General features: G+C 45.0%; 3 protein-coding genes across 6 annotated transcripts in view; 2 read left to right on the top strand and 1 right to left on the bottom strand.

Moving 5' to 3' along the window:
• LOC133157902 (protein bicaudal C homolog 1-B-like) overlaps positions 1-4,195 on the top strand; it is a 33,819-nt gene extending 29,624 nt beyond the window's left edge. For all 3 annotated transcript variants that reach the window (XM_061284545.1, XM_061284544.1, XM_061284546.1), the window contains 3 exons: positions 276-439; positions 523-622; positions 744-4,195. In XM_061284545.1, coding sequence (XP_061140529.1) covers positions 276-439; positions 523-622; positions 744-871 — 392 coding nt within the window. In that variant the 3' untranslated portion in view covers positions 872-4,195. The remainder of the gene's footprint in view (positions 1-275; positions 440-522; positions 623-743) is intronic.
• A 3,821-nt stretch (positions 4,196-8,016) lies between these two features.
• On the top strand, positions 8,017-20,045 carry phyhiplb (phytanoyl-CoA 2-hydroxylase interacting protein-like b). The gene is made up of 5 exons (XM_061285560.1): positions 8,017-8,403; positions 14,548-14,744; positions 14,931-15,105; positions 15,603-15,720; positions 18,253-20,045. Exons 1-5 carry the CDS (start codon positions 8,298-8,300, stop codon positions 18,797-18,799), a joined length of 1,143 nt encoding a protein of 380 aa, XP_061141544.1. The 5' UTR covers positions 8,017-8,297; the 3' UTR covers positions 18,800-20,045.
• Positions 19,424-24,975, bottom strand: fam13c (family with sequence similarity 13 member C). 2 transcript variants are annotated; one of them, XM_061285559.1, is made up of 11 exons: positions 24,815-24,975; positions 23,817-24,553; positions 23,429-23,645; positions 23,209-23,338; positions 23,028-23,109; positions 22,708-22,892; positions 22,546-22,629; positions 22,335-22,439; positions 21,921-22,108; positions 21,705-21,806; positions 19,424-20,878 (listed from the first exon to the last, which is right to left on the bottom strand). In XM_061285559.1, exons 2-11 carry the CDS (start codon positions 24,043-24,045, stop codon positions 20,752-20,754), a joined length of 1,449 nt encoding a protein of 482 aa, XP_061141543.1. In that variant the 5' UTR covers positions 24,046-24,553; positions 24,815-24,975; the 3' UTR covers positions 19,424-20,751. The 2 variants fall into 2 exon arrangements, with proteins under 2 accessions (XP_061141543.1, XP_061141542.1); XM_061285558.1 differs by having other exon boundaries at positions 23,188-23,338.
• Between the last annotated feature and the right edge of the window lie 1,216 nt (positions 24,976-26,191).

The following is a 26,191-nucleotide window of genomic DNA, read 5'->3' on the forward strand; positions in this document are numbered from 1 at the left end:
TTCTCTCTTGAGCTCAAGTTGCCCTCGGGCGGCAGCTGGTCTCCATTCCGCATCATTACCCTTGGTGGCCGAGCCCAACTGTTGCCATGGCAATTGGCTTTCATGACGTTTTGGGGTGCAGCTTGATTTTTTTTTTTCTTTTTGTAAATGTCAAATATCAGCAAAGCTTTTCCCAGAGGGTTTCTCCTGACTCGCAAGTCCATTTGAATTTACAGTCCAAATATCATTGCATTGTGTATCCTTACATTTAATTTGTTTTTTCTTTTGCCGGACAGCGGCTGAGCATTACCTGAGCAGCAGCAACTACATGGACTGCATCTCTTCAGTGACGGGCAGCAACGGCTGCAGCCTCAATTCCTCCCTCAAAGGTTCGGACCTGCCCGAGCTCTTCAGCAAGATGGGCCTAGGGAAGTACACGGATGTCTTTCAGCAGCAGGAGGTAAGCCGAGCAACCAGACGTATTTTCCAGCAAGTCAAGATTGGTGAAGCGTGAACACAAAACGGTCGTGATGTCTCTTACAGATCGACCTCCAGACATTCCTGACTCTGACCGACCAGGACCTGAAGGAGTTGGGCATCACCACCTTTGGCGCTCGCAGGAAAATGCTGCTGGCCATCTCAGGTATTGCAAGACTGACTAATTCTGTTGGAAAGCTGCACCTAAACACTTTGACTTGAATTAGCGCGACAGAAACAAAAGTCAGTCGGTCGGCAAGTTCATCTTTGCGCCAATGTCGTTTCAGAACTGAACAAGAACCGGCGCAAGCTATTCGAGCCCCCCATCCGCTCATCCTTCCTGGAAGGGGGCGCCAGCGGTCGCCTCTCTCGTCAGTTCCATGCCGAGATGGCCAGCGTCAGCGGCCGCTGGTAGACCCTCCCTTCCCGTCCCATTTTTTATCTTTTTTTTTTTTTTTGCTCGTCCGCCTCCCTCTTTCGGGCTCAGACTGTTGACAGCGGCATCTTGTAAAAGCATTCAGTTGGAAGCCATAGTTTGCCAACCGACACACGGGGGGCGGCATTCCTGAGGTCCAGCGTTTACTCCCTTTGAGTCGATGTGAAGCATTTGCGTGTTTCCAAGGCGACCCGAGTATTTCAAGGGAACAGGCAGAAGGATTCGTACAATCATTTTTACTCCACTGACACCGCTGCAGCTCTGTTGGTGACATGCACTTTAATTTTACGAGACTTTTGCCTGTGAACTCCTTCATTGCTCAGATCTAAAGAAGAATAATTACTATGCATTGGACTTAAAAAGCACAGATGCCTTTTCTTTTTTTTTTTGTGCCAAGCCTAATGTGTCAGCACTTAGCCGGCCAGCCTCGTTGGGGGTGGGAGGGCACGGCCAGACAAAGTGCAAAAGTAGGTCAGCGCCCCAAAGTGGACCGCTCGGTGGCGTGTACCAAAAAGGGAAATGTTTAGATTGAGAAGGTCCCTCCCAAGTGCCTCTTGATGCTGTGCAGCTGTTGCGACATCTCGCCATCCTTTGCGTCCGTGTACTCTGTAGACCAAATTTTGTACTCTTTTATGTTTTTGTTTTTAACGACCATGTTAGGGGAACGGGGCGGGATGTATAATGTTAATCAGTTTACATTTTTGTTTATTTTGTTTTTATACATTACGGATGACCTAATATGATTATTTGCTATTCTTATTGTCATTTTATGTTTCTCAGTCTGTGGAGCGCTTTGATGGCCGCATCTGGTTGTTTATAACACGGGCTTTTGCTTTTTTCTTCTTCTTTCCCCGCCGTATGTTATCTGTCAGCGTCGGCCTCTCGCCGGCCTCAGAATCCCACAATGCACTCCTCTGCCTTTGTCGCGGAGCAAGAACCTCACCACGGAACTTTTTGTAGCCTCAAGTGCCAGTTTTTTTTTTTTTTGGGCTTGAAGAAGGGACGTTTTTACTGCATCTCACAGGGAACATGAAAACTCATTTGAAGGAACACAAAGAAACGCTCAAATGTCCCCCGGTCATATTTTTGGGTCGTCTTGATGCCCTTGAATATAGCGAGAGGATTAGACGTCATAATTCTCAAGATTTGAAGGCTGGAGTTGAAACCAAAGTGCAATTATGTGTCGTCATGTTAATATTTGACAGTATTACAAGTTGTTTTTTGTACATGTGTAACAAAGTGCCTTTGGAAGTTGAGCGCCTGCATCCAGAGCGTTGAAATCCTGACGGGGAAAACCAGTAGAAAACGAATAAGTGCCTTGCTCCGGTTTTATTTTTTCTTCAATTAAATTTTATCAACCACTTGGGCCTATTTAAGCCATGTGGTTGTTAGCAACACTACAGTGCAGTGAATAATTTTCTGAGTTTGCCGATGTTTTATGTTGTTTTTTTATATGGAAGTCTTGAAAAATAGCAACGAGAAGATGGAGCTTTATCCCGAGGCACTACACCAGGGGTGGGCAAACTTTTTGACTCGCGGGCCGAACTGGGTTCTAAATTTGGACCGGAGGGCCGGACAAGGAGCAGATGGACGTAGGCGTTGTGTGAAGTCATATAAGCGACCTGTAAAGGTCATTGCATAAAAGATCTTGGCCTTTAGTAGGTAGTAAAGCATGGATATTCCAAACAATTTTTTTGAAAACAAATGCATTTATTAACAGCATTAAAAAAATAATAATTCACTAAAAAACTGCTATCAGTGATTCTCATAAAATACGACACTGTTATTATGAATAACAATCCCCATCACTTCAGTGCCTGCAGGTCAGATTAATGAAAGATGTTTATCTTATGAGATCACATCAAACGGCAAACATTCTGACCAAATATATCATCTTGAAGAATCGGTGAAAGCATACATCCAAATAAAGTAATCAAAACAGCAACACGGTGAGGGGTATCTGAAAATCAGAGCAGAGTTTTAACTCGCAAACACCTGGTAACAGAGGTGAGGAAACGGGAAACACCTCCTTAAAGTAAGCCTTAAGAACTTTACAGGTTAAGATTAGTCGCAAATAGGTGGTGCATCAATGTCCTTGAGCATCCTGCATTGTTTGAAAATGAGAATGGTCGCTAGTTTCAATCCCTGCTATGTGTACAAATCATATTCAAAATGCATTTTTTTACAATAAACTTGAGAGCCTCCCGTTCATTTTCAGTGGGAACAGTGTTGTTGGTGTCCCTTTTTTGCTAGTGCGTCATAGTCTGGAGTAAAATTTGTTGTGGCAATTCTTAGGCGAGATCGGAGGTGTTGGTCCGTTTACCTTGATCTGTGACGGGTTGATGTTGATGTGGCTGAACGTCACGTCGCGTACGTCGAGCCAAATTGTCCACTCTTTTTTAACATTCGGCACTCACTTCTTTTTTTCGGGCCACTCATTTTAATGGAAGGATTCCAGGGGAAGGTTTGTGGGTGGCTTTAGCGCAAAACTGCATCTGAAAGCTCAGCGCGCGAATTATAAGAATGCTGTCGTCAAAGCCCACGCTCTAAATTCGGGACTGATACGAATAGAGCGAGAGTGCGCCAAGTCCGTACTACTGAGTACGTACACGCACTTGTGAGTGTGCACCGAGCTTTCTGACACGGCTTCCGGTAGTAAATGCGCAGGCGAGCGCTTCGCCATCTACTGGGAAAACGCAGTCATTGCAGGCAAAATGACCAAAAAAAAAAAGTTTAATAATACAATTTGTTCAGGGTTGGCGGGCCGGATTAAACGGTCCCGTGGGCCGGATGTGGCCCGCGGGCCGTAGTTTGCCCACCCCTGCACTACACGCAAAGTGTTTGGTTCTCGTCTTAACCGGTGAATGTTGTTGAAAAAAAGAAGCGCTTTATCGAAGCTCTGAGCTTTTCATGTTTTTCGGCGAATCGTGAAGGACTTGAGGGACTTGTCCTGTCCAAGGAAAAAGAAAAAAACGTTTACTTGCAACTCCTCACAATAAATCGCACAGCCTTCAGTGGGATGCCAAAAAAAAGGTTTTTTTATTGGAAACCATTTTTGTAGTCCAGTTCAGCGGTACATTTAAACAACAATTGTCAAACCACTAAAAGAATTCTCTAACATTTGTGTGACTGAACAATTATTTTTTGTGTTAGGAAAAGCTACAGTTCTGCACCAAAGGATTTGTGCATTGTGGCCAAAAAGCTTTTGTTATTCCAGTTGTCTTATTGTTTATTTTGATAGTCAGGCATAAAAAAAATTGTTCAAACATTGATATTTTGAAGGCAATAAATATATGCAAAATATCTCTCTTCTTTTCTTGTGGTTTGTCTGGGAATGATTCCATCTGCTGCGCGGTTGTCTTCCAAATATTCCAGCAAGGCTCCAAGTGGAGAATCATCTGTCGCTATCGAAAAGCTTTTTTGTTCCCTCAATACCTTTCTGCTTCCAGAACGTTCTCGGGCGCTTGATATGCAAAATGATTTTGCTGTATTTTGAGATGGAATGAAGCTAGCAAAAACACTTTTCCTCCTGTTATGTGAGAGCGTGTGCACAAGTGTGAGTTCTAATCCTCATTTTAATCTGCCTCTTATGCTGCTAGCGTGACTGCTGATTCGTATGCAAGAGATCAATTTATATAAAATAAATATATAAAATGGATGGAGGGATTCTATGTATGAAAACAGGTGATTGGCTCTTGTCTAAATGCCAACTCCATGTCAAGCCTTAAGGGGGCAGTATTGTTTAAAAAGCTTTAAATTTTCATTGAGCTTCTTTGTAATGCTGTGGCTTTTTTCCATTCTTTTTATATAATAACGGGGAAATGAAGCTTCAAGGTGATTCATGAACCAGTTGTTGTGTATATTGTGCCCGCTAGATGGCATCCTCTGTTCAACATAGGGCTGGAGACACATTGATTTGACATTTCTTAAACCCCTTTCTTTAAGCAGCGGTGCCGTCTAGAGGAGACAAAAAGTACAACTGGTCCATGAAGGAAATGTGAAGCTTCATTTTCCCATCAGTATTTTTACATTAATTTTATGTTCTGGATGTTTTTATACTCCTTTCCATATGATGTGATGCAAGCATGTTGGAGCAAACTCCTCCACCGAAGCGTCTGCTCATCAACAGCATGTGACTCACTTGCACTTTTTTCCCTCTGTCACCATTTTTTTCTTTCGTGCACACAAGCTTTCCCGCCTTAACATTTGTTGTGTAACACCGCCGCACTGCCGACTGTGTAAATACAGCTTTTGCCGGGTTAATATGTAGGCTGCAGTGGGAAAACATTCATTACGGTGCCAGTGGAACACAACTGAGGATTGGTGAGATTTTGAAGCCTTTTTGTGGGGGACAAATAAATGCAATAAGACAGGACGTAGCCACTGACGATGACTAAGTATTGAAAAGGTCAATGAAGGTCAAATTAATTTTACCTGTAAAGTGCAGTTTGGCTGAATATGAAATGATCTTACCCTCTCAAGCCATCTCGAGTGACGTCTTGCCATGTCACATTTCCTCCAAAAAAACTCATTTCTACCGTCACATTGGTTGAGAAAAGCTGCCAGTCAAGCAAATGTGAGACAATGCTCCTCATCACAATTATGCGCAGAGATGTGAGGGCAGACAGCTCCTGTGAATTGCAGCATCAAAGCGACTTGAATGACTAAGCGGCCATCAACATGTCGGCAAGCTTCCCACTTGATGCCCGGCCATATTGTTTGCACGCGGCGACAGATTGCCACTGCAGGAAAGGTGTGAACAACATGATGCTGCGTCATTTGCTTGGGAAATATGTTGCTCGATGCTTGGCGTCCCTCATTCGTGTACATTTGCTTCTTTAGATAAATTTTAGAGCAAACATTTCTTTCAATGGTCGACGCAATTATTTTGCATACCTCTGGGGGAGCCCGGGTGCCACTTGTGGTACTTGTGCCACACTTGGACAAGCCTTGCTCTGGACTTTGGCAATGGCAGACAAATTCCTGTGACTTCGACCATGACTTAAAAATGGATCTGAATCTTCATCCAGCCTACATTCATGTCATTGGCAAAGAGATCTTGTTTCCCATTTAGTCTTCCAATTGTTTTTTTCCCCCCTAAAGCACATGAAATGCACTCTACAACTAAATGGGACGAAGACATAACAGGATGGTAGCTAATGAAGTGTTTCTCGCCTCAACTTTGAAATGTTGTTCCATATACAAGCTCATCCCACAGGATGACGACGACTCCATCGCTCTTCCTCTTGCATCCTCACACGGCACCTCCCCTGCATCTTCCTCCATCTGGCCTCTGAGCTCACAGTGGATGTGAGCCAATCTTGGCTATTTGATTTTGAGTATAGATAGATGATTATTTTTTCCTAATGGTGTGTGATTGTTGGGGTTGCATTGGATGCTGTCAGTGGCTATTAGACCCCCCCCCCCCCCCCTCCCGCTACCCAGAACTGATCTTAACACATAATGACTGTGGCTGGAGGGAATGAGCTCGGCTGATGGATGAATGGAGGAAGGAAAGCTCCAGAACCCGCCCGCCTTCTCCTCCTCCTGCAAAAAACATAGCGAGGTGATACATGGCGTACATCACAATGAGCTTTGTTTTGCTTTTATTCTGTGCTTTTCTTTGAAGCTTTTTGGTGATGTAACGCTTGTTGGATATGAAGTTAAAAATTCCTTTCAATGGCTGCTCGGGTGCTAATCTGCGACTATCGGGGTGGCTGAGCTCTTTTTGCGATGAAGGCATTTAAACGCAACAGGGGGCAGCTGCTAAGTCTTGCTCACAAGATGGCTTCTATTAAATCATATGTGCAGCTCACACTTGTCTTTTCATGTTTGTTGTGTTTGTTGCAGCTTTAGCAGGAGTGTCAATGACCTTCGGGAATGAATGTCGCAAGACTCACTTCGGTTGGATGTTAAAAATGTGAACCGAGGCCTCGGTGGTGTCATCCGGATCCCTTGCTGCTACTGAAGGCAGCATGATGATGAGCTTCGTGTGGAGTTAGATCCCGCTGGCCTCCGTAAGCCTCGCGCGCTAATCCCGCGGTGCGCGTGGAAACGCAGCTTGTTTTTGCCGCAATCAAGCCGAATCCACATGTAGGTCAGGGGCCGCGCTTTTGTAACCACTTCAAAGTGGCGATCGCCACGGACGCCGGGTGGGCAGCTTTTGCGTTGCATTGTGGGAGGTGGCGGCCATTTTAAGCTACCTGAGGACAGACACACTTGAACCCAGAAGTGATTTAAAGCAGCCCTTTGTCAGACATTTACTGCAGTGTGTTGAATTGTGCGAACCTTATTTGGATCCTAGTAATTGAAAATTTAATGATTTGGAGAAGTACATAAACAGAAAGGTGTTGTAATTAATCAACCGAGAGTGTCTTTAAATCTTTACCCTACCATTTAAAAGAGTTCTGTCTGTGTTTTAATCATGTGGCGCGTTTACAAACTCTGCCAGCCACTGTCATCTCTTCTCGCGGCAATTTGTGTTAAAGAGAGCAAGACCAAAACAAACCCAAAGTGACAGTTACTGCTTTGGGAGCTTGAAAATGACTCGTGACTCAAATGTGGCCAAATGGTGTTAGGAGGTGCCCAAGGCTTGCAAATCATTGGCTTGCCTTCCGTTTATCATCCTCTTGACCTCTGGGAGACCTCCTGCATGCGTGCAATCAGAAACACACACACACAGCAGGGTTTGAAACTCGGGTTAGGGCTGCAAAGTAGGATTTTAAAGACCTAATTTGAAAGGCTAACCCCTTGACATAGATTTGGAAAAAAATGACACCTTAGTTTGAAAGTATGCCTCCTTTAAATGTCACTATTCATGAATTACTGTTTCCTGACCCCCTTTGCTAATTTATGAAAGGTTTTATTTAAGCTTCAATCAAGGTGCAGGGGGTGCACTCATTATGCCGTGCAATATGTCAAGGGGTTCAGGTTGGGGCTCTAGGCATGTTCCTCCCCCATCTCATCATTAGTCCACTCGCAGCTGAGCTCCGCGGACTGTCAGGCCAAACAGACCGACGGACAAACGTCGTGGCTCTTTGAGAAGACCGGTTGACGTTGCGTTTGTGTTTATGACGCAACACCTCCAATTCACCACACACGGGCACACGCGCATGCGCGCACACTTGTGGCTTTGCGTGGATGCGGCGCGAGAAGAACGAAGAAATACGAGCAGCGTTTCAAAGCGTTTTTGCATCCTCGCAACGGTGTGCAACGGGGCGTTCCTCCGATCGAGCACGTGACGCGTCAAAGCGATAGGAAGGGAGAGACTGCAAAATCCATCTCGTTCTGCTCAATCTCTCCTCCTCTTTCACCGGTAGAGCCGCGAGCGGAGCTCAGCCGGCCATTCGCATTCACAGCGCAAGGCAGCGCAGCATCACCGTCTGTGACATCCACCCTGGCCGAGATGGAGGCACCAGGCTTGGCGCGCAACATCAGCAGCCCGCTGAGCCCCTGCGAGGGGATGCTCAAGGACCTCAGCCTGGACACCATTAAGCTGTGTGAGCGAGACGGTAAGCTCAAAATCGACTTAATTTGCTCATTATGCATTTGTGCTTTAAGGTCGAATTTTGACCCCACCTTCCTCCCGTGACATACAGTGCAGTGTCTACCTTTGATTGCATTTTGTACGCCTTTGCCTTTAGTTTAAAGGGACTCATAGGGGGGTCTTTTGAATGGACCGGTGCGCGTGTGGAATTTCAAGAAAAGCAACCAAGCCTTTTTGTGCCTGTTTTAAAAGAAAGCCCAAATTTCAGCCCTGCAGGCACCACCACACCTAACTGCTTTCTTCTAATGATGCATCATAACTGCAAATATTGTCGTTAAGTAGTCGTCATCCCATAATCACATTGAAGATCAGAGTTGTTGAACCCTCAAATGCATTGTGCAGAAAAAAAGCAAGTCATCATCAGGAGAGACCGCAACATGGCTGCAGCCACATGTGAGCGAGAGCACAGCCTCCGCAACACCCGAAAAGATCAATTCTCGTTGGTTTCAAACACACACACGTCAAATGTGTTACGTGCACAGTCACCAGGTCAGCATGCTGGACATACTACCGCCACGATGTGCTTAGTGCTTTGCTGGCTTGATTCGAGTGCTTTCATTTTCCTAATGGTCAGGAGTGGACTGGCTGCCAGCTTTTTGGGCCAGGGTTGTTTTGGTTGCTAACATTTGCAACTACTTCTGGCTGAGTAGTCTAAATCAATAGCGCTCGTGTGTCCTTGAGACGCCAGCATGGTGTTTGTTTATGGAGCAACAAACACGGCTTCTGGCCACTTTGGTTGGAGAAGCGGCGAGACCGGTCGAGTTGCAGCGTTATGTGAAAATGATTAGAGTAGTGGTTCACACAGCACCGTGCAAAGGGGGCTTGCCTGACCTCATTCCATCTCTCACTAGCATAACCATCGAGGCACCAAAGAGAATCGCAAGATAGCAACTAATTGGTAGGCTATGAGGCTTAAAAGTTCTTGTGAGTCAAAATGTCTATTTCAAAGAGTGGAAGAAATTGTATTTTGGAGCTCCACCTACTTTGGAAAACTAACCCTATTTCAAAAACCTGATTTAAAGCCCTAACCCTACATTAAAACCTCGATTTAAAGTCTTAACCCTAATTTGAAACTGTAACCCAACTTTAAAAACCTAATGTAATGTAATTTTTTTTAAATGACCCAAGACCTCCTAACCCTTGACCTTTGACCCTAGAACCCTTACTCTAAAAATGACCATGGCTTTATTTGAGGTAAAAAAATAAAGATGACGAGTATTGCTTTTATTTGTTAAAAATAAATATATATATATATATAAAAAAACAACAGGCTAAACCACAGGTGTCAAACTCAAGGCCCGGGGGGCCAGATACGGCCCGCCACATCATTTTATGTGGCCAGCAAAGATCTTTTTTTGAAATATTTGACCAGTTTTCACTCGTCTGATTTGAAAACGAGTTATTTGTCAGTTTGTTTTGTAGCTTTTACTCTATAAAAGATGAGGTGCTCATACATTATTTGGGTTGACAGTCATAATGGCCCTCCGAAAGAAGCTATGACTACAATGCGGCCCGTGAAAAAAATGAGTTTGACACCCCTGGGCTAAACGATAGGTCTGCTAACGTGACACAAACACAAACGAAGAGCTGAGAACGGCCCTGACGTAAAATCCAGAGTTATTCAAAAAACTATTACATAACACGTTAATAAAACCATCTGTGTCACTCCAATTCATTAAATCCATCGATCGTCTTTGTCAACAATGCGTGCGCGCAGCTGACGGCGCTTGCACGTCAAAATATTCCACAGGCCCATATAACGATATATAACTTAGATATCAAATAACTATTATGTAAGCAATAGTATTATCAAACCATCTGTGCACTCTAAATCATTAAATCCATCGATCAAATTCCTCGTCCTTTGTCAACAACGCCGCGCGTGCGCCCTGACGTCAGCCTCGTCATTCCACAGATCTACTATATAACTATATTGTAGCGTTAACAAAGTTCAAGGAAAGACGTGGGTTTGGTAAACGGCTCTTTATTTACTAAAACAAACTTCCAGGCGTGTGGCGGCGTGGACTTCCAGCCACGGAAGTGGAAGAGAGCTCCAAAGAATAGGACCGGGCGTGCGTAAAAGCCATGACCGAGCCCCATCCACCGTCACCGGACAGCTACCCGGCCTAGCGCCGGCCCCAGACTTCCATCCACGGAGGTGAAAGAGAGCTCCATAGAATAGCACCGGGCGTGCGTAAAAGCCATAATAGTTTTTCAAACCTTCTGTGTCACTCCAAATCCTTAAATCCTTCAAACTCTTTGTCCGCCGTGTCACTTAGAAACAAAGCCGCTAATGATGCCAGTAGTACGTGGAGTCCTTCGTCCATCTGCGTCATCCCGTGATCAATCTTTGTCCTTAACCGCCGCGCCACGCCGCGTCGCGCTGCTGACGTCACTTGAAATTCAAATTACAGTAATCCCTTGCTCTATCGCGGTTCGTTTAATGCGGTGGCACTTTTTTATTTTTTTTGAAAATTTTTGAAAAAAAACACATATAAGTTGCTCCTTATTATAAGTCGCCCAAAACGCGACTTATAGTCCAAAAATTACGGTATATGTCTAGTAAGGCTTTTTTTTTTTTCAGCTTAGCGAGACGCTACAAAATGAAAAGAGTCGACTGTTCGGAACTCTGACAGAGCAGCTATGACCCTGAACATGACAAGCAGCATGAATAATAATAGATGGAAGACAGCACCCACATGAAAAGTAATCACATTGAAGTGTTCAAGTGTTCTCATCTGGAAAACTTTTTTTTGTTCTTGCTCAGGACCGTCTTCATTTCAGTACTTTGCTGCTTTCTAAATTTACCTCTCACAGCCATCAATATTTAATGGGCAACATGAGAGAAGCTGCCTGTAGCTACGCTGAGCCAGCAAATGGGAGTGCATGCAGCATCACCAGGCCTCTTCCTGGTGTGGGAATACACACACACACACACACGCACACAGAGCACTGTCGGTGCATTTCAATGCTCAAAACGCGTCGCGGGACACAATTCAGTGTGTGGTGCTGAATGACAATATTCTGCAGTCTAAATGTAGGATTTGTTCCTCAAAATGGAGGCTGTGCCACTTCTAACCTCTCAGATTGAGAATGACATTATTACAGATAATCGTTTTCATAAACAAAGGTAGGAAAGGCACATTGGACTCCAATAACAACCACTAGAGGTACGTTTGTTAAAATAAAAATGACAAGTAAATTGTTTTGATCCATCATGGAAGGTCGACCAGTAAATAAAAGCTTGGTTGTTCTCCAAAGAGTGACTTTTAATCAAACGCAAATTAACGACGTCGGCCTCAGACGTGCGCTTACTGCTAACGACGCGGACGAGCAAATTAGCGTTGGCCTGACAGCGCTAGCACTCACGTGATGGCTAATTTAGAATTCTGTACTGTAGATTGCAGTTGTTGGTGTGACTCAGCTGGCATTTTCAAGCAAACGGCATGTCCACAACATGACTGTGCAGGCCAGATTGACGTGGATGTGTTAAGCATCTATTCATCATTTCGCAGTCAACAAAAAAAGTCATGTTCTTGGCTCACTGGATGTTCTCACAAAAAACTGGCACAGGCACCATGATAGTAGCGTTGTGGTTATTCTGTATTTGTGGGTGAGCAACTTGCTGGTGTGTAAACACGGCGATGAAGGAGCACATTGTTGGTGTGGCTTGGTTTAGAGAAAGATGCTCTTGTTTCTGGCCGCTCGGTGGGCTCAGCGTGATGTCCGTGTCACTCTAGTGGTCCGTTTGCCAAACCAACAAAGACGTGCTTTACAAAAGGCCAGGCCAACATCCGCGTCCACTGCTGCACGGCTAATCTAAAAGAGTTGGGAGGCCGGTCACAGTGGGATGCAGATGCCATGGCGGTAAAGCACTACTTTGCTATTAGACAGGTTTGTGACTGTTGTGGCACAGGATAGCAGCTAGCGGCTAATTGTTAACTGGCTAACACTTAGCCCGACTGAAAATGAACTGGCTGTGGCTGTGAGATAATGCCTGAATGTGCGGACAGTCCCAAACACCAGATGCTTTTATTTTTGGCCTGGTTGCAATCCTTTGACTAAAAAAAAAAAAAAAGGACCTTAAGACTGGAGCAGATCGGAGCAAGTCGATCCATTAGGAGGGTGATGTGTGCATGTTAACAAGATTTTTATAGATCCCTCTGCATCAGTCCATTGCTGGGCACGGTAGTAGGCCTACTGTTTGATGGCACTGAATAAAAAGGTAACTCCTGAATCGTGCTGGTGTTTGCCTCTTGAAGATAAGTAGTAAATGTGCTCATATGGTTGTTGTGTCATTCGGTGGCTGTGAGGGTGATACAGCAAAGTGAATAGATGCCCCGACGTAATCTACCTGCCGACACTTGAGTCGTATTCCTGGCGAGCAGTTAAATTTTGCTTCCTCCGTCTGACCTTCGTCCTCCTTCATCTTTCATTCTCACCGTCCCTAGAGGATTGCTCATACAGTAGATAAGCTACCTTCTCTCTCACTAGTCACTGTATCTTGCTAGTTTGCTAGCATTTCTATGTATCATCAATCTAATTTTCAGAAAGAAGCAAAAGCCATCAATCTGCCTTTTCTCTGCCCACCTTGATGTCAATCAACACAGATAATGTCAATGTGCTGAGAGCGTCAATCTGTGTTTACATTTCAGGAAGAGAATTTGCATCTACAGTATATTTTGGTTCATGGACAGTATTAATAATGCAAATAAATTATTTAGCCGCTCGCCTAATGTTACGAGCCCTCGCGGATAGTGATGAATGACCATGGAGGGAATGGATACACCACAAAAGAAATAATAGCCTCATTTGAAATATAGTGGCACTTTCTGCTGTGGGAGTCATTATAAAAGTTGAGTGGCCATGCTCGTTCACTCTTGGCCATCTCACTAAATTCAAATATGAAAGGCCGGTCTAGACACGGTGTGCGCCGAGATTGCTTTTGTGATGGACTGAGTCTCTCAAGTGTTCTCTTTCCATTTATTCTGGGTGACAGAGGGCCTTGCCTCAACCGAAGGTCAGTAACAAAAGGTGGGACAGCATGCCGCACAGTTCTGACTGTCCAAAATGTACTTTTCAGATGGAGAGCTTGCAGATAATGGATATGGATGGTCTGAGCTCTGTCTCTGATGTCTATTATCAAGAGTTCCTGTAAGAGGAAACTTATTATTAAACGACAAAGCCTTACTAGGCTTTAATCGGGATCCTCCTGTATCGCAAGGCTTTCATTTAAAAAAATAAAATGTGACTTAAAACCATGTGATTTAAAAATGAATTGATAAAGGCAAAATATATTTAATCATTTATTTTTGTGTTAACACTAGAAAATGTGATGGTGATGGAAAGATGCTCATCAAGCTGCCTGCCGATTAGCTATTTATAAACAGGAATCGACACATTCTGTGTTCCAGAATGTACGTTTTGGTGTGTATGGTTGCGAGATGAGTCCAATTATGGAATTGCTCTTTTAATCTCGGCCCCTCTAAGCGCATGAATGGAGATGGCGGTGCCACGCGATGCTTGGTTGCTTCTGCCATTGTTTAGATGTGCATTCTTTGCGCCGTGTATACACACACACACACACACACACACACACACACCGCATTGTTGCTGTGCTGCCCGAGTGTGACGTAAGAGTCTATATTCATCGCTAATTCCACAAAGGAGCCGTTGAGCCGTGTTTTGACATTTCCTTTGACCTCGCTCTGCATTGTGTGTCGCACGCCTGCAATCACATTTGGATACTAACGTGATCAAATGGACCAAGTTGACCAGCAAATGTCTTCTTTTTTTTTTTTTTTTTGCAAACCTCATTGCTGATGGAGAAGGAAGGATCCTCCTCTTCAAACACGTTCCCGCACGTTCAATCAGCACCGTTTTGAAATATACAATTCGGCTTCTGCTTGGGGAAGCACGTAGGTTTGTATTGTGAGGGGGATGTGTTTCCATGGCAACCCGCCCTGCTTAGACTGTAAGTGGCCGACAGGGAGGGAGAATAATCACTAGCGGCGAGCGGACGAGCAGATAGAAGAATGAGGGCCGCTGAGCAGGATGTAAAGACCAAATGTCAACATTTTTCCGAAAACGTGACTTCCTTTCTGCGCAGGAAATAAATCACAGGATGGCGCCATCTCCGATACGGAGGAGCTGCCTGTCCCGCAGAGCATCAAGATCAGTCACATCACCTGTGACTCCTTCAAGATCTGCTGGGACATGGAGCAATGCGGCAAGGACCGCATCACGCATTACTTCATTGACCTCAACAAGAAGGAGAACAAAAACTCCAACAAGTTCAAACACAAGGTTAAACTTGGTGGGGGAGTGGGGGTCCCTGTGATGTGATGCTTATGAATTATAGCAGCAACTTAGAAAATTTGAGTTTGGTAAACTAAATGAATGGTTGTAATAATTAGGCCACGCCCCTTACACACGAGACAGGGATGAGGTACTATCGTAAATTTGTTTCCACTTGATGTTGTCTTCCTTAAGGATGTGCCGACCAAGCTGGTGGCCAAGGCGGTGCCCCTCCCCATGACGGTTCGGGGCCACTGGTTCCTGAGCCCTCGCACCGAGTACACGGTGGCAGTCCAGACGGCGTCCAAACAGACCGACGGAGACTACGCTGTCTCGGAGTGGAGTGAAATTGTCGAGTTCTGCACCGCCGGTGAGTCATAGGGACATCTTGAAATAAAACATGTTTCGTTTGACCCAAAATGTTATCAGGGTCATTGTCGTGACTACGTTAGAGGTCTCCTTGAGGAAGTCCTCCATTATTGCAGCGGATGTGACCAAGCACCTCTTGTCCGTCCACATGATGCATGAGAGCGAGATTTATACAGATGGAGGGTGTTAAGATTAGGGAAGGACGGTGGGATTAAATAAAGCAGCTAGGCCAGCAATGCAGTTTTATCTCGCAATGCAGAGGTCAGAGCATTTAATGCCGGTACGTAAGGGGGGGGGGGGGTCATGTGGGGAGGTTTCATACGCTACACACCAGCTGGCCCCTGTAAAGCGGCACAAAAGCAACACTGGCAATTTTGTGAGGCTTGAGAAAGAAAAATTGTATTCATGACCAGTTCCGCAGTGCTTAAACGTCAACAAAGCTTTCTTTGAATTCATTGGCACAAAATGACACTCAGCACGTTTGTAACTTCTTTCCAGATTATTCCACAGTTCATCTCAACCAGCTCCTGGCCAAGGCCGAGGCGATCGCCGGCCGCATGCTGCGTTTCTCTGTTTTCTACCGCAACCAGAATAAGGAATACTTTGACCACGCCAGGTAGCCATCATACATTTGTCTGTCTTGCTCCCTTTGATAGCTGATTTGTTTGATTGTTGGTCAAATGTGTGGGCTTGGTAAGTTTTTAATGACGCCAATAAAGCGGCAATAGCAGAGGCAGGAGGTGTGTCATCACAATTTTCTCGCTGGAGCATTGTTGGTGCTCTCCAAGGGGAGAAATGTCAGGCGAGCTTGGCCCATGTGCCGCATTTTCTCTCCAGCACTTTGTCATCATGAAATCTGTTTTTCTCTGCTTGTGACAAATACTATTTCCCCCACTGCGCGAATGTCATTACAGCAGCAAAGCTACACACGAGCTACATTTAATTGATTTCATTTAGTTGTACAAATGTAATCAGCTTTGCCTTCATTTTGGAAACACTGCTGGAATTAGGAAAACGTTTTCAGGGCAAAAGAGATGAGCCCCTGCAGGTGAATACCCACTGGACACGCGCGCACGTTTAATGCTGTAAACAATTTAGCAGCGACGTCAAGGCGGATGCTTCAGGAATGCTTGTCGTGAATAGCCAAAATCCGCAACTAATTGACAAAAAGAATTGATTTGTGATGAAATGGTTGAAACACTTAAGCTACTTACTGTGTATGTTTGTCTTTGTAATGTGATAGCTGCCATGATTGTAGAGAGGTTAGATGCATGAACTCCTTGTTCACTTGACACAACGACCTGTCAAGTGTTCTTGTAAAAGAAAACAATTGCTTTTGTACAAGTGAGATGCTGTTGTTAGGCGACTTGTTTGAAGTCATCCATAGCAAACAGCGTCTCTAAGCAACTGTCACATCGGTTGAACATATTACCTGAAAGAATCCACTTTCTTCAGCTCGTTTGGTTTTAGTGTTGCTTCTTGCCATGTGCCACACACTCTTAATTGTGAGGCTCAAGTGCAGGTTTTAGTAAGCAATGTCTCCCATCTAGTGGTCAGCATAGTAATTGCAATTTAAGATTTTGACTTTAAAAAACAATAAAACTCTAACTAATAATAAAATACCCTAACTCCTAACAATATAATACCCTAACCCCTGAAAACAATAATAATAATACCCTAACCCATTAATAAAAATAATAATAATAGTAATAATCACAGTCTAACCCAGGGGTGGGCAAACTTTTTGACTCGCGGGCCGAACTGGGTTCTAAATTTGGACCGGAGGGCCGGACAAGGAGCAGATGGACGTAGGCGTTGTGTGAAGTCATATAAGCGACCTGTAAAGGTCATTGCATAAAAGATCTTGGCCTTTAGTAGGTAGTAAAGCATGGATATTCCAAACAATTTTTTTGAAAACAAATGCATTTATTAACAGCATTAAAAAAATAATAATTCACTAAAAAACTGCTATCAGTGATTCTCATAAAATACGACACTGTTATTATGAATAACAATCCCCATCACTTCAGTGCCTGCAGGTCAGATTAATGAAAGATGTTTATCTTATGAGATCACATCAAACGGCAAACATTCTGACCAAATATATCATCTTGAAGAATCGGTGAAAGCATACATCCAAATAAAGTAATCAAAACAGCAACACGGTGAGGGGTATCTGAAAATCAGAGCAGAGTTTTAACTCGCAAACACCTGGTAACAGAGGTGAGGAAACGGGAAACACCTCCTTAAAGTAAGCCTTAAGAACTTTACAGGTTAAGATTAGTCGCAAATAGGTGGTGCATCAATGTCCTTGAGCATCCTGCATTGTTTGAAAATGAGAATGGTCGCTAGTTTCAATCCCTGCTATGTGTACAAATCATATTCAAAATGCATTTTTTTACAATAAACTTGAGAGCCTCCCGTTCATTTTCAGTGGGAACAGTGTTGTTGGTGTCCCTTTTTTGCTAGTGCGTCATAGTCTGGAGTAAAATTTGTTGTGGCAATTCTTAGGCGAGATCGGAGGTGTTGGTCCGTTTACCTTGATCTGTGACGGGTTGATGTTGATGTGGCTGAACGTCACGTCGCGTACGTCGAGCCAAATTGTCCACTCTTTTTTAACATTCGGCACTCACTTCTTTTTTTCGGGCCACTCATTTTAATGGAAGGATTCCAGGGGAAGGTTTGTGGGTGGCTTTAGCGCAAAACTGCATCTGAAAGCTCAGCGCGCGAATTATAAGAATGCTGTCGTCAAAGCCCACGCTCTAAATTCGGGACTGATACGAATAGAGCGAGAGTGCGCCAAGTCCGTACTACTGAGTACGTACACGCACTTGTGAGTGTGCACCGAGCTTTCTGACACGGCTTCCGGTAGTAAATGCGCAGGCGAGCGCTTCGCCATCTACTGGGAAAACGCAGTCATTGCAGGCAAAATGACCAAAAAAAAAAAGTTTAATAATACAATTTGTTCAGGGTTGGCGGGCCGGATTAAACGGTCCCGTGGGCCGGATGTGGCCCGCGGGCCGTAGTTTGCCCACCCCTGGTCTAACCCATATACCATAATACTACTAAAAACTAATAATACTAGGTAATAGTCAACTTTTTAGTCTATTTTGTGGTCATGATCACAAAATGCGGTCTTCTGTTCCAGGGAAGAGCAGGGCAACCGGATGCTCCCCTCAGTGAAAGACAACAGCGGCAGTCACGGTTCTCCAATCAGTGGCAAACTGGAGGGTGTTTTCTTCAGCTGCAACACCGAGTTCAACACGGGCAAGACCCCGCAGGACTCCCCGTACGGTCGCTACCGCTTCGAGGTGGGGGCCGACGCCCTGTTCAACCCCGACACCAACCTCTACTTTGGGGACTTCTACTGCATGTACACGGCCTACCACTACATCATCCTGGTCCTGGCGCCCAAGGGCTCGCCAGGGGACGACTTCTGCAAGCAGAGGCTGCCCGCTCTCGACATCGCCGACAACAGCTTCCTCACGTGCCAACAGGAAGAAGCTGGCGACGGTGGCGGCCTGGTATTCCATCACGCCCAGGATGTGATCCTGGAGGTCATCTTCACGGAGCCCGTGGATCTGGCGCTGGGCACAGTGGCCGAGATCAGTGGCCACCAGCTCATGAGTCTGTCCACCGTCAACGCCAAGAAGGACCCCAGCTGCAAGACCTGCAACATCAGTGTGGGACGCTAGCGAGGGGATGCAACACTTGCATGAAATGGCGCATTAAAGTTAACGTCCAACATAAATGCTGTCAGCCATCCACATTCACAAAAATGCAACCTTTACTTTTTTTGTTCCTGTACCTACTGCATTTACATATATGAAAAAGATGAACAAAACACAATCAAATTTCAGTATTTTCAGCACTTCACCGACGCTTACAAACACGCTTCTCTGATTAATTTAATTTTTGTCTCAACTAATGAATTATTTTTTTTCCACCCTTTTTGCCTTGTTATGGGTCAAGCATCGTTATTCTTTCCAACTTGATTTTGATCCTCTTAGTTTGCCGTTCCAGCGGGAGGACACCTTTTCGCTACCTCCAACTATGGCGTGTACTGAGGCTGCAGCATCCTGTTATATTTCTTGAAACCAAAGGTACAATAAAACAAGCTCTGGAATCGAACTCGTACGACAGGCCTCGAAAACGTGTACTGTGATGGACCAGCGTGATAACCTTTATGTGATAACCTTTATGCATGATGCAGTCTTTTAGCAACACGGGTGTACTGTGAGTCTCGTCGCCATGGCAACCCATTCTGCAACAGTTATAGTGCAGTGGTTGGTGGAAAGGTAAACAAATGTTTTGCGGGGTAAATGTGAAAAAATATTTATTTTGTATTCGTATGTACATGGAGGGAGGGCGGGGGCCCTATAGTGTTATGGAAACCAGAAGTGCACAGAGTTCTGATTCATGTTACTATTAGCATTTAAGCAACAGCGGCCGATACAGGAACGTGACAAGACTGGAGCTGTGACATTAACGAGGTTGCAAGGGCAACATTCAAACTGAATATTGTCACGAGAAACTAAAATATAGAAATATATATACATGTATGCACAATGAAGGATTAAAACCTGACACGGTTTTAAGGATTGCCCTGGATAGGGAAGTGGGTCAAACTGATAAAGGGGAAAAAAAAGAAAAGCTGGAACAGAAAAGCTGAAGTCATTTGGTTGTATAATTTTTTTTCAAGAAAAACTGAAAGATTGTAATATTACGTAACATTTTTTCATGAAATTAAACTTCAATCCATCTCTATTTTTACTCAATTTCTTTTCATAAGACAACATTTTAAGAAATATTTTACTTGTAATTTGACTATTTTGTTCTTGCTGAATGTAATTTTGTTTTCCTCTGGACAAAATGATTTGGTGTATTTGTATTTTTTTATTTTACGTAATATTGCCATTAAAAAAAAAGATTTTCTTTTTATGCCTTGATTTAAAATGTGTTGGCAGATTTCAAGGGGTTCGATTGAGGGTTATTTTTCTCAAAAAGAGAAATATTATGGCAACCAAATTGTTTTTTTTCCAAGGAAAAAAAGTCAGCAAAAAATTTTACTTTTTCGAGTAGAGTTGTTAGTTCCGAAAAATTTTAAATTAGCACTATTACAATGAAAGTGTAACAAAAATGTATCAGCAAAACTATTTTCCCCCAGAGAAATATAATGTATATGTATATATTACAAGAAAAATGTTATTCACAAAACTAAAGTCATGAAAACTTTGTTTCCTCAACTTCAACGGAAAAAATATATATCTAACAAAAGTCAATCACAAAAAAGTTGTATTATTTAAACATTTGTATTTTTTTTTTTAGAAATTTCAAAATGTTAGTTCTCTGAATGATAATTCTTAAACTATTACAATGTTTTCTTGAAGAAAAAGACTGTTGTCATAGCTTTGTGACTTCAAAGCTCATAATTGTGCAGTTTAGTTTTTCTGTTTACCACCCCTTCATACAAATGCCTTTCTTTCCCAATATAATTTTAAAAAATGCATATTCCACAATAATGACAGATAAAAAACAGTGAGTGCCATAATACACCTACACCAAGATTTACACAACTCTCAGTGTACAACATCATCACGTTCACCGCTGTCCTCCAGTAAAGTGCATCGTCGTCGTCGTCGTCAGCTCAGTTGCTCTTGGGCGTGTCCTGATTTTTGCTGAGCAGGGCCTCGAGCAGGCGCAGTTTGGCTTTGAGGTCCTTGTACTGGCAGTACTCTTCGGCCATGGGCCCACGGTCCTCCTTTTGACACACCCTGTTGGAGGACACATCGTCGTGTTGTTTTTTCCCCTTTGGGCTCGCAGCACTTCTTTGACGCTCCCTAGGTTGCCTTACTCAGATAGTTTTGTACAGTGTCTATTGTAAATCAAATAACCAAAAAAAAAAGACTGTTTCCACAATGTGTACAGAGCAGAAAAATGTACAGAACCCCCAGAGGTTTCAATGCGGTACTAAAAGTGAAATTTCTTTTTGTGGACCCCCCTCATCCTAACCCGACCCCTCCACTGAATACAGTGGTGCCTTGACTTGACGTTTAGCACTCTGTAAGCGGGTGTGCAGGTTGGCTGGGGCATCCATGTTACTCTATAAAAGCATCTATTATTAAATAGAAAGTAAAGAATTAAACCATTTGTGCATCGTATTTTTATGTCAAGTCGTTTTTTGCGGCGGATGAAAAAAATATGCATGTATAGCAACAGTGTTCAAATATATGTTCTTTTGAAGTTTTCTAAGTACTGTAGCAGATGCTAGTTTTGTTAGCCCATATGTGGCGTTTCACATTGTATTTGTTGAGTTTACAGTAAACTTCAACTGGGAGTGGCTATAAATGGCTTGAAGGAAGTACAAGGCTGCTCAAAAAGTTTCCCTATTCTTCAAACTGTGAAATTCGCTGCCACGAGCTAGCAGTCAAGACAAAAAAAAAAATTGCAGAAAAACTCAAAAGTCGAGGAACCACTATATTCAAATGCATTCACTGAATTATGTTTGTTGTTTTGGTTGGAACCGAATACTCCTAAGTTTCAAATAAAATTGAAAAGTAAACGAGTTGTTGTGGGTTCTTTCTTTTTGTGGGCACGTACCTGCCACTCAGGGTGTAGAAAAGGTCCTCAAACTCCCGCAGTGCGCGGTGAAGCCTCCGTTTTTCCAAGCGGGTGATCCGAAGATGGTCCAGTAATTCCGCTCTGCGTGCACCAAAAAGATTGAAAGAATACTTTCATTCCAAGAAAGTCAATGCGTGCGTTTGAGCACAAAATGACCTTCCGGAAAAAAAAAGATTGATTGCACACAGTCCGTACCTGGAAGCCTCATGGAGTGTTGCCATGGTGACAATCTGCGGCTGGAGACACTTGACTTCGTCCAGAGGCGACACCAGCGGCGTGTCGGACATTTCCAAGGTGGGAGGGGGGGGCTCCACAGGCGACATGTACTGCTGTCTCAGGTTTTGCTCTTTGGGGTGGTCGTCATCTGAGTCGTCCTCTTCCTCCTACGCCCACACACATCACTTCATTAATTGTACATCATTCAGAATTAATGGGACAGAGTTCATGTAGTGGGCCCACATTGCCACAAGAGGGCAGCAAAGTAAACTATTTGAATATGTGTACTAACCAGTGTTCTACTTGTTGTTTCCTATTCTGAAAAATCATCTCACCCCAAAAGTTACAATGTACGTTTTTTTTCCAGCTTTCTTTCAAGTTTTTTCTACTCACAATGGTGGTGATGAGTGTGGGGGTGGCGGAGGAAAGCAGCATCTGTTTGAGGATGCGGTAGCGCTCGTAAAATGGCTTGACCAGCGACCGCTCGCTCGCGTTACTCTAAAGTCACAGAAGGGAGACCGGCCACGCTGTTATTGACAGCACACTGAAGGATTTCCGAACCGGTGGAATGAAAACTTTAGCCTTGGTGTTGTTGTGTTCTTACCGGACATCCATGCAGACTCTCAAAGTAGAGCAAACACTTTTGCAGACTGGACTTCTCCAAGCTCATCTGGGAAGGGTTCATCTCCTGCACATAGATACACATCAAGCTTGACATGGGAAAAACCACACGATCCTCCTTTTGTGAAAGGTGAGAGTATGAAACCTTGATGCTGTCTGGAAGGCTGAGCTCTCGCCGACTCTCCATCAGCATCATGCTGATGACGTGGAGCGTCTCCTCCACGCTGGGCTTGCCGTTGTTGCTCTTGTTGTTGGCTTGCTGAAGGTCTGCATCGCTCGGGGTGAAAGGTGCTTTCAGGACGTCTTCGTCCGCATGACACAGCTTGAGCTCTGCAACAGCACACAAACAACGCTGGGCCCAAAACTTGTTTCTGTGACTTAAACTGAAACTCCAAATTCTTTGGATTAATAACAAAAAGCGTTTTTGTTGTGTTTTCCATAAAAATCAAGTGCACCCCAAGTGACCTTTTAGCTGCTTGCGGCTCTTCAGTAGCTCCTTAATCAGTCTGGCAACCTCGGGAGGTGCGCTCTTGTCATAATGAGAAGGCTGAGAAGAACAAAAACGTCGTGATGCAGAGGTGGGAGGCGGCCCAAGCGGAGGCTTGGCGGCAAAGTGTGACTCAACCGTTTCGCCTTTGGCGTTCACCTTGAGCCTCTCCTGCTCAAAATGCTCCTCCAGCTGCCTGATCCTCTTCCTCAAGGTCTGAACGTGTCTTTTCAACACGGACACAGACAGGGAGCAATCGTCTGGTTCCGAGCGGATGCTGCAGCGCGCCCTGCGGACAGAGAAACAAAAACGTTGGTTCACAATGAGGACATGGAACATTCCCAAAAAAATAAAGACTAACACGGTGAGCTTCTCTTACATGCGGATGTGCTGCGAGCAGGGCGGCGACGGGGCGGCGTCGGGGTCCAGGTTGTAGCGAAGGCTCAGGTTGGGGCAGCGAGGAGACGGGACCGGGCACTCGCCGGTGCTGAAAGCCGACAGCAGGGGGGGGCTGCCCGGGGAGCTAGCCGGGGGGTCGGCAGGTACCTCAGGAGAGCCGCCGAGTGTATAGAAAGAATCTCGGGATGCGGGAGCAACTGCCGGACAGAGACGAAAACCCGAAGTGTCATTTGGACAGTTAGTCGGCTTGCATTAGGGCCCAATGAGCATCGGGCGAACCTCCTCAATTGAGCACATTCTGCTCAATGGCCCCGCAAGTACACAGTCACGCATGTACATGATATTTGTGCGCACGTGGATGCACTCACCGTGCTGCGATGAGTCTGCAACGGTGTCCTGAGCTGGCGTTGAGGGAGGCGAATGAAAGAGCAGCTTGTGGTCCAAACGCGGGCTCGGCTGCCTGCTCAAAAGAGGCTGCTGGTTGGCCGGCAGGTTCTTCAGATCCCGGGGGTCTTCCTGCTCCAAGTCGGGGGGGCTAAAATCAGCCTCCAGGGCTTGCAGCTTGAGGGAGGGGCTCTGGAAGCAGAAGCAGAACATGGCTAGGGGGTAGAAAGCTTCTAAAGTCCTCCAGAGGGATGAGCTGGAAGGAGTCACGCTGTGTTTCCTCGTAAGGAATGCTGTCCTCCGCCTCGCCGTTCCTCACGTCTTGTTCATGATGCCGCTCAACCCAAAAAAGTCCCAAGGATCACTGTCCAAATGTGTCGGTGGCGTCCAAGTGCGGGATCCAGGACAGGAGTCCATTATCAAGCGATAGACACCTAAAAAGATGGCCACATGGCGTTCCTTCCTGGCCGGCATTCCCCGCTCAATTGCCTCTACATGGATTATTCATCAGGCACGGCAAGAAGGGGCGCGGCGGGAATACCGCTCGTGTCGTTTCGTGCGGCGTGGGTGTGTGCGTGCGTGCGTGCTCGGGAAGAGGAGAGCAGAGTGGACGAGGCGGAGGATGTGAGGTTACCACGGCAACGTTGTCAGAGCCAGCTAGGGCGGCTATGCGGTGATGGCGCTGCAGGAGTCACATCGCTGCCGTGCATGGACATGGAGGCTGCAATGAAACGCAGATTTGGTTTGAGGCACTGAGGGGGTGTGGGGGGGGGGGTTAAGTAGCTCTGATGACATCATCATCATCATCATCATGGCTTCAAGCGCTGCTTTCTCACGCTCCCGCACTGTTCATTCATAAAAAAACACAGCATCGTGCGTCACAAGGGCAGGTATGGGAGGAGGGAGCGGGGGAGGACGGAGGGAGAGGGAATCGACAGATGAGGCAGCCACAAAGAAGCGCGCAAAGCCAAAAAATACTTACACGAGCAGCGAAGGTGCCCCGTTGTCACAGATTAGGAGTTGGAAAATGGCAGCAAGGGTGGAGGGACCCGTTGTACGTCATAGCCTGTGTAATTATCGGTGTGTGTGTGTGTGTGTCTGTGTGTTTGTCGGGGGAAGCAGCAGCACCTCCTCCTCCTCCTTTTGCCTGAAGGAGGACAAACAGCGATGATGTCATCGTGCTGCAGTCCATTGAAAGCGGCACGTACGTACATGCGATGAAACGTTACAGTGTGACATAACAGAAGCCACTTGACAATCAAAACGGACCTTGCGACAGGTTCGTGTGCTTCCAAAGCCAATATATTAGGAACAGACTGATGAGGTTCAATGCAAGCGCGGTGTCAACAATGACTAAATCATATTATATGACTATGACAAAATGTCAACAGCTGATTATTAGAATTTAAAATGTAATGGCTGGTTAGATCATGGTGGCGTCTGTATCAAATGTGCTCTTTTCTCCGAGGTCATCTGGCAAGTTCATTAAGGTTCTGGTTTAGCCATGCGTGACATCAGTGAGGCACATGTGAGACAACCTGTCCTGCAGCTCTGTTCTTTGGGAGCAGTGTGCCACCCAGCCTACGAGGTCAGCGCAAATAGAAAGTTAGCCGTCACGTGATTCCCCCGCCCCTCCCCCCTCTGTGTTATTTGGACTGGAAACATATCAAAAGCATATCTGCGGGCAGAGCGCTGCTCCAGAAAGCCACTTGTCACACTGACCGTACTATGAGCCGAGCAAAGACGAGTCAAGCTGGTGCAAAGGAGGACAATGGCATCACGTCGGCAAAGACGCAAACAAAAATGTCAGCCGGGCTTTTTGGAGTGGAACAGACAACTTGGGAGCAAACTTTAGCAGAGTGACATGACTTGTTTTGTCACGCAAATCAGACACCAACTACTTCAACTGACATCATTCCAAATTGCTCAGACCAAGTACACAGCCCACTTTAGTTCACGACATTTGAAGGAAGATGTAAAATTTCACCTTATCCATGTCTCAGTCTCAAATAGATTAGCATTCCCGTCATTGATATCATATCGGTCTTGATCAAAAATCTCATTTACAATTGAAGGTGCTTTCAAGATCACCATCAGTGGTTATATGAGCAAGTATGAGAACATAAATAAAGAGAAAAAATGGTTTGTCCACGGTTGACTGCAGCGTAGGATTATAAAATCCATCATGACTCAGAAGGTGTAAATTAATTCCTACATCAGAACCTTAAAACTGTGAGGCAGACGAGCTGCCCACTTGCTCATCTTGCTGAAAAGATAAAAAAAAGTGAGACTGTTTATCCATGATTGGTTTTAACCTGTTCGACAATTTAAAGGTGAAGAAAATCAACATGACCCGGCG

The sequence above is a fragment of the Syngnathus typhle genome, linkage group LG8, assembly GCF_033458585.1.
Source record: "Syngnathus typhle isolate RoL2023-S1 ecotype Sweden linkage group LG8, RoL_Styp_1.0, whole genome shotgun sequence".
Lineage (NCBI taxonomy): Eukaryota > Metazoa > Chordata > Actinopteri > Syngnathiformes > Syngnathidae > Syngnathus > Syngnathus typhle.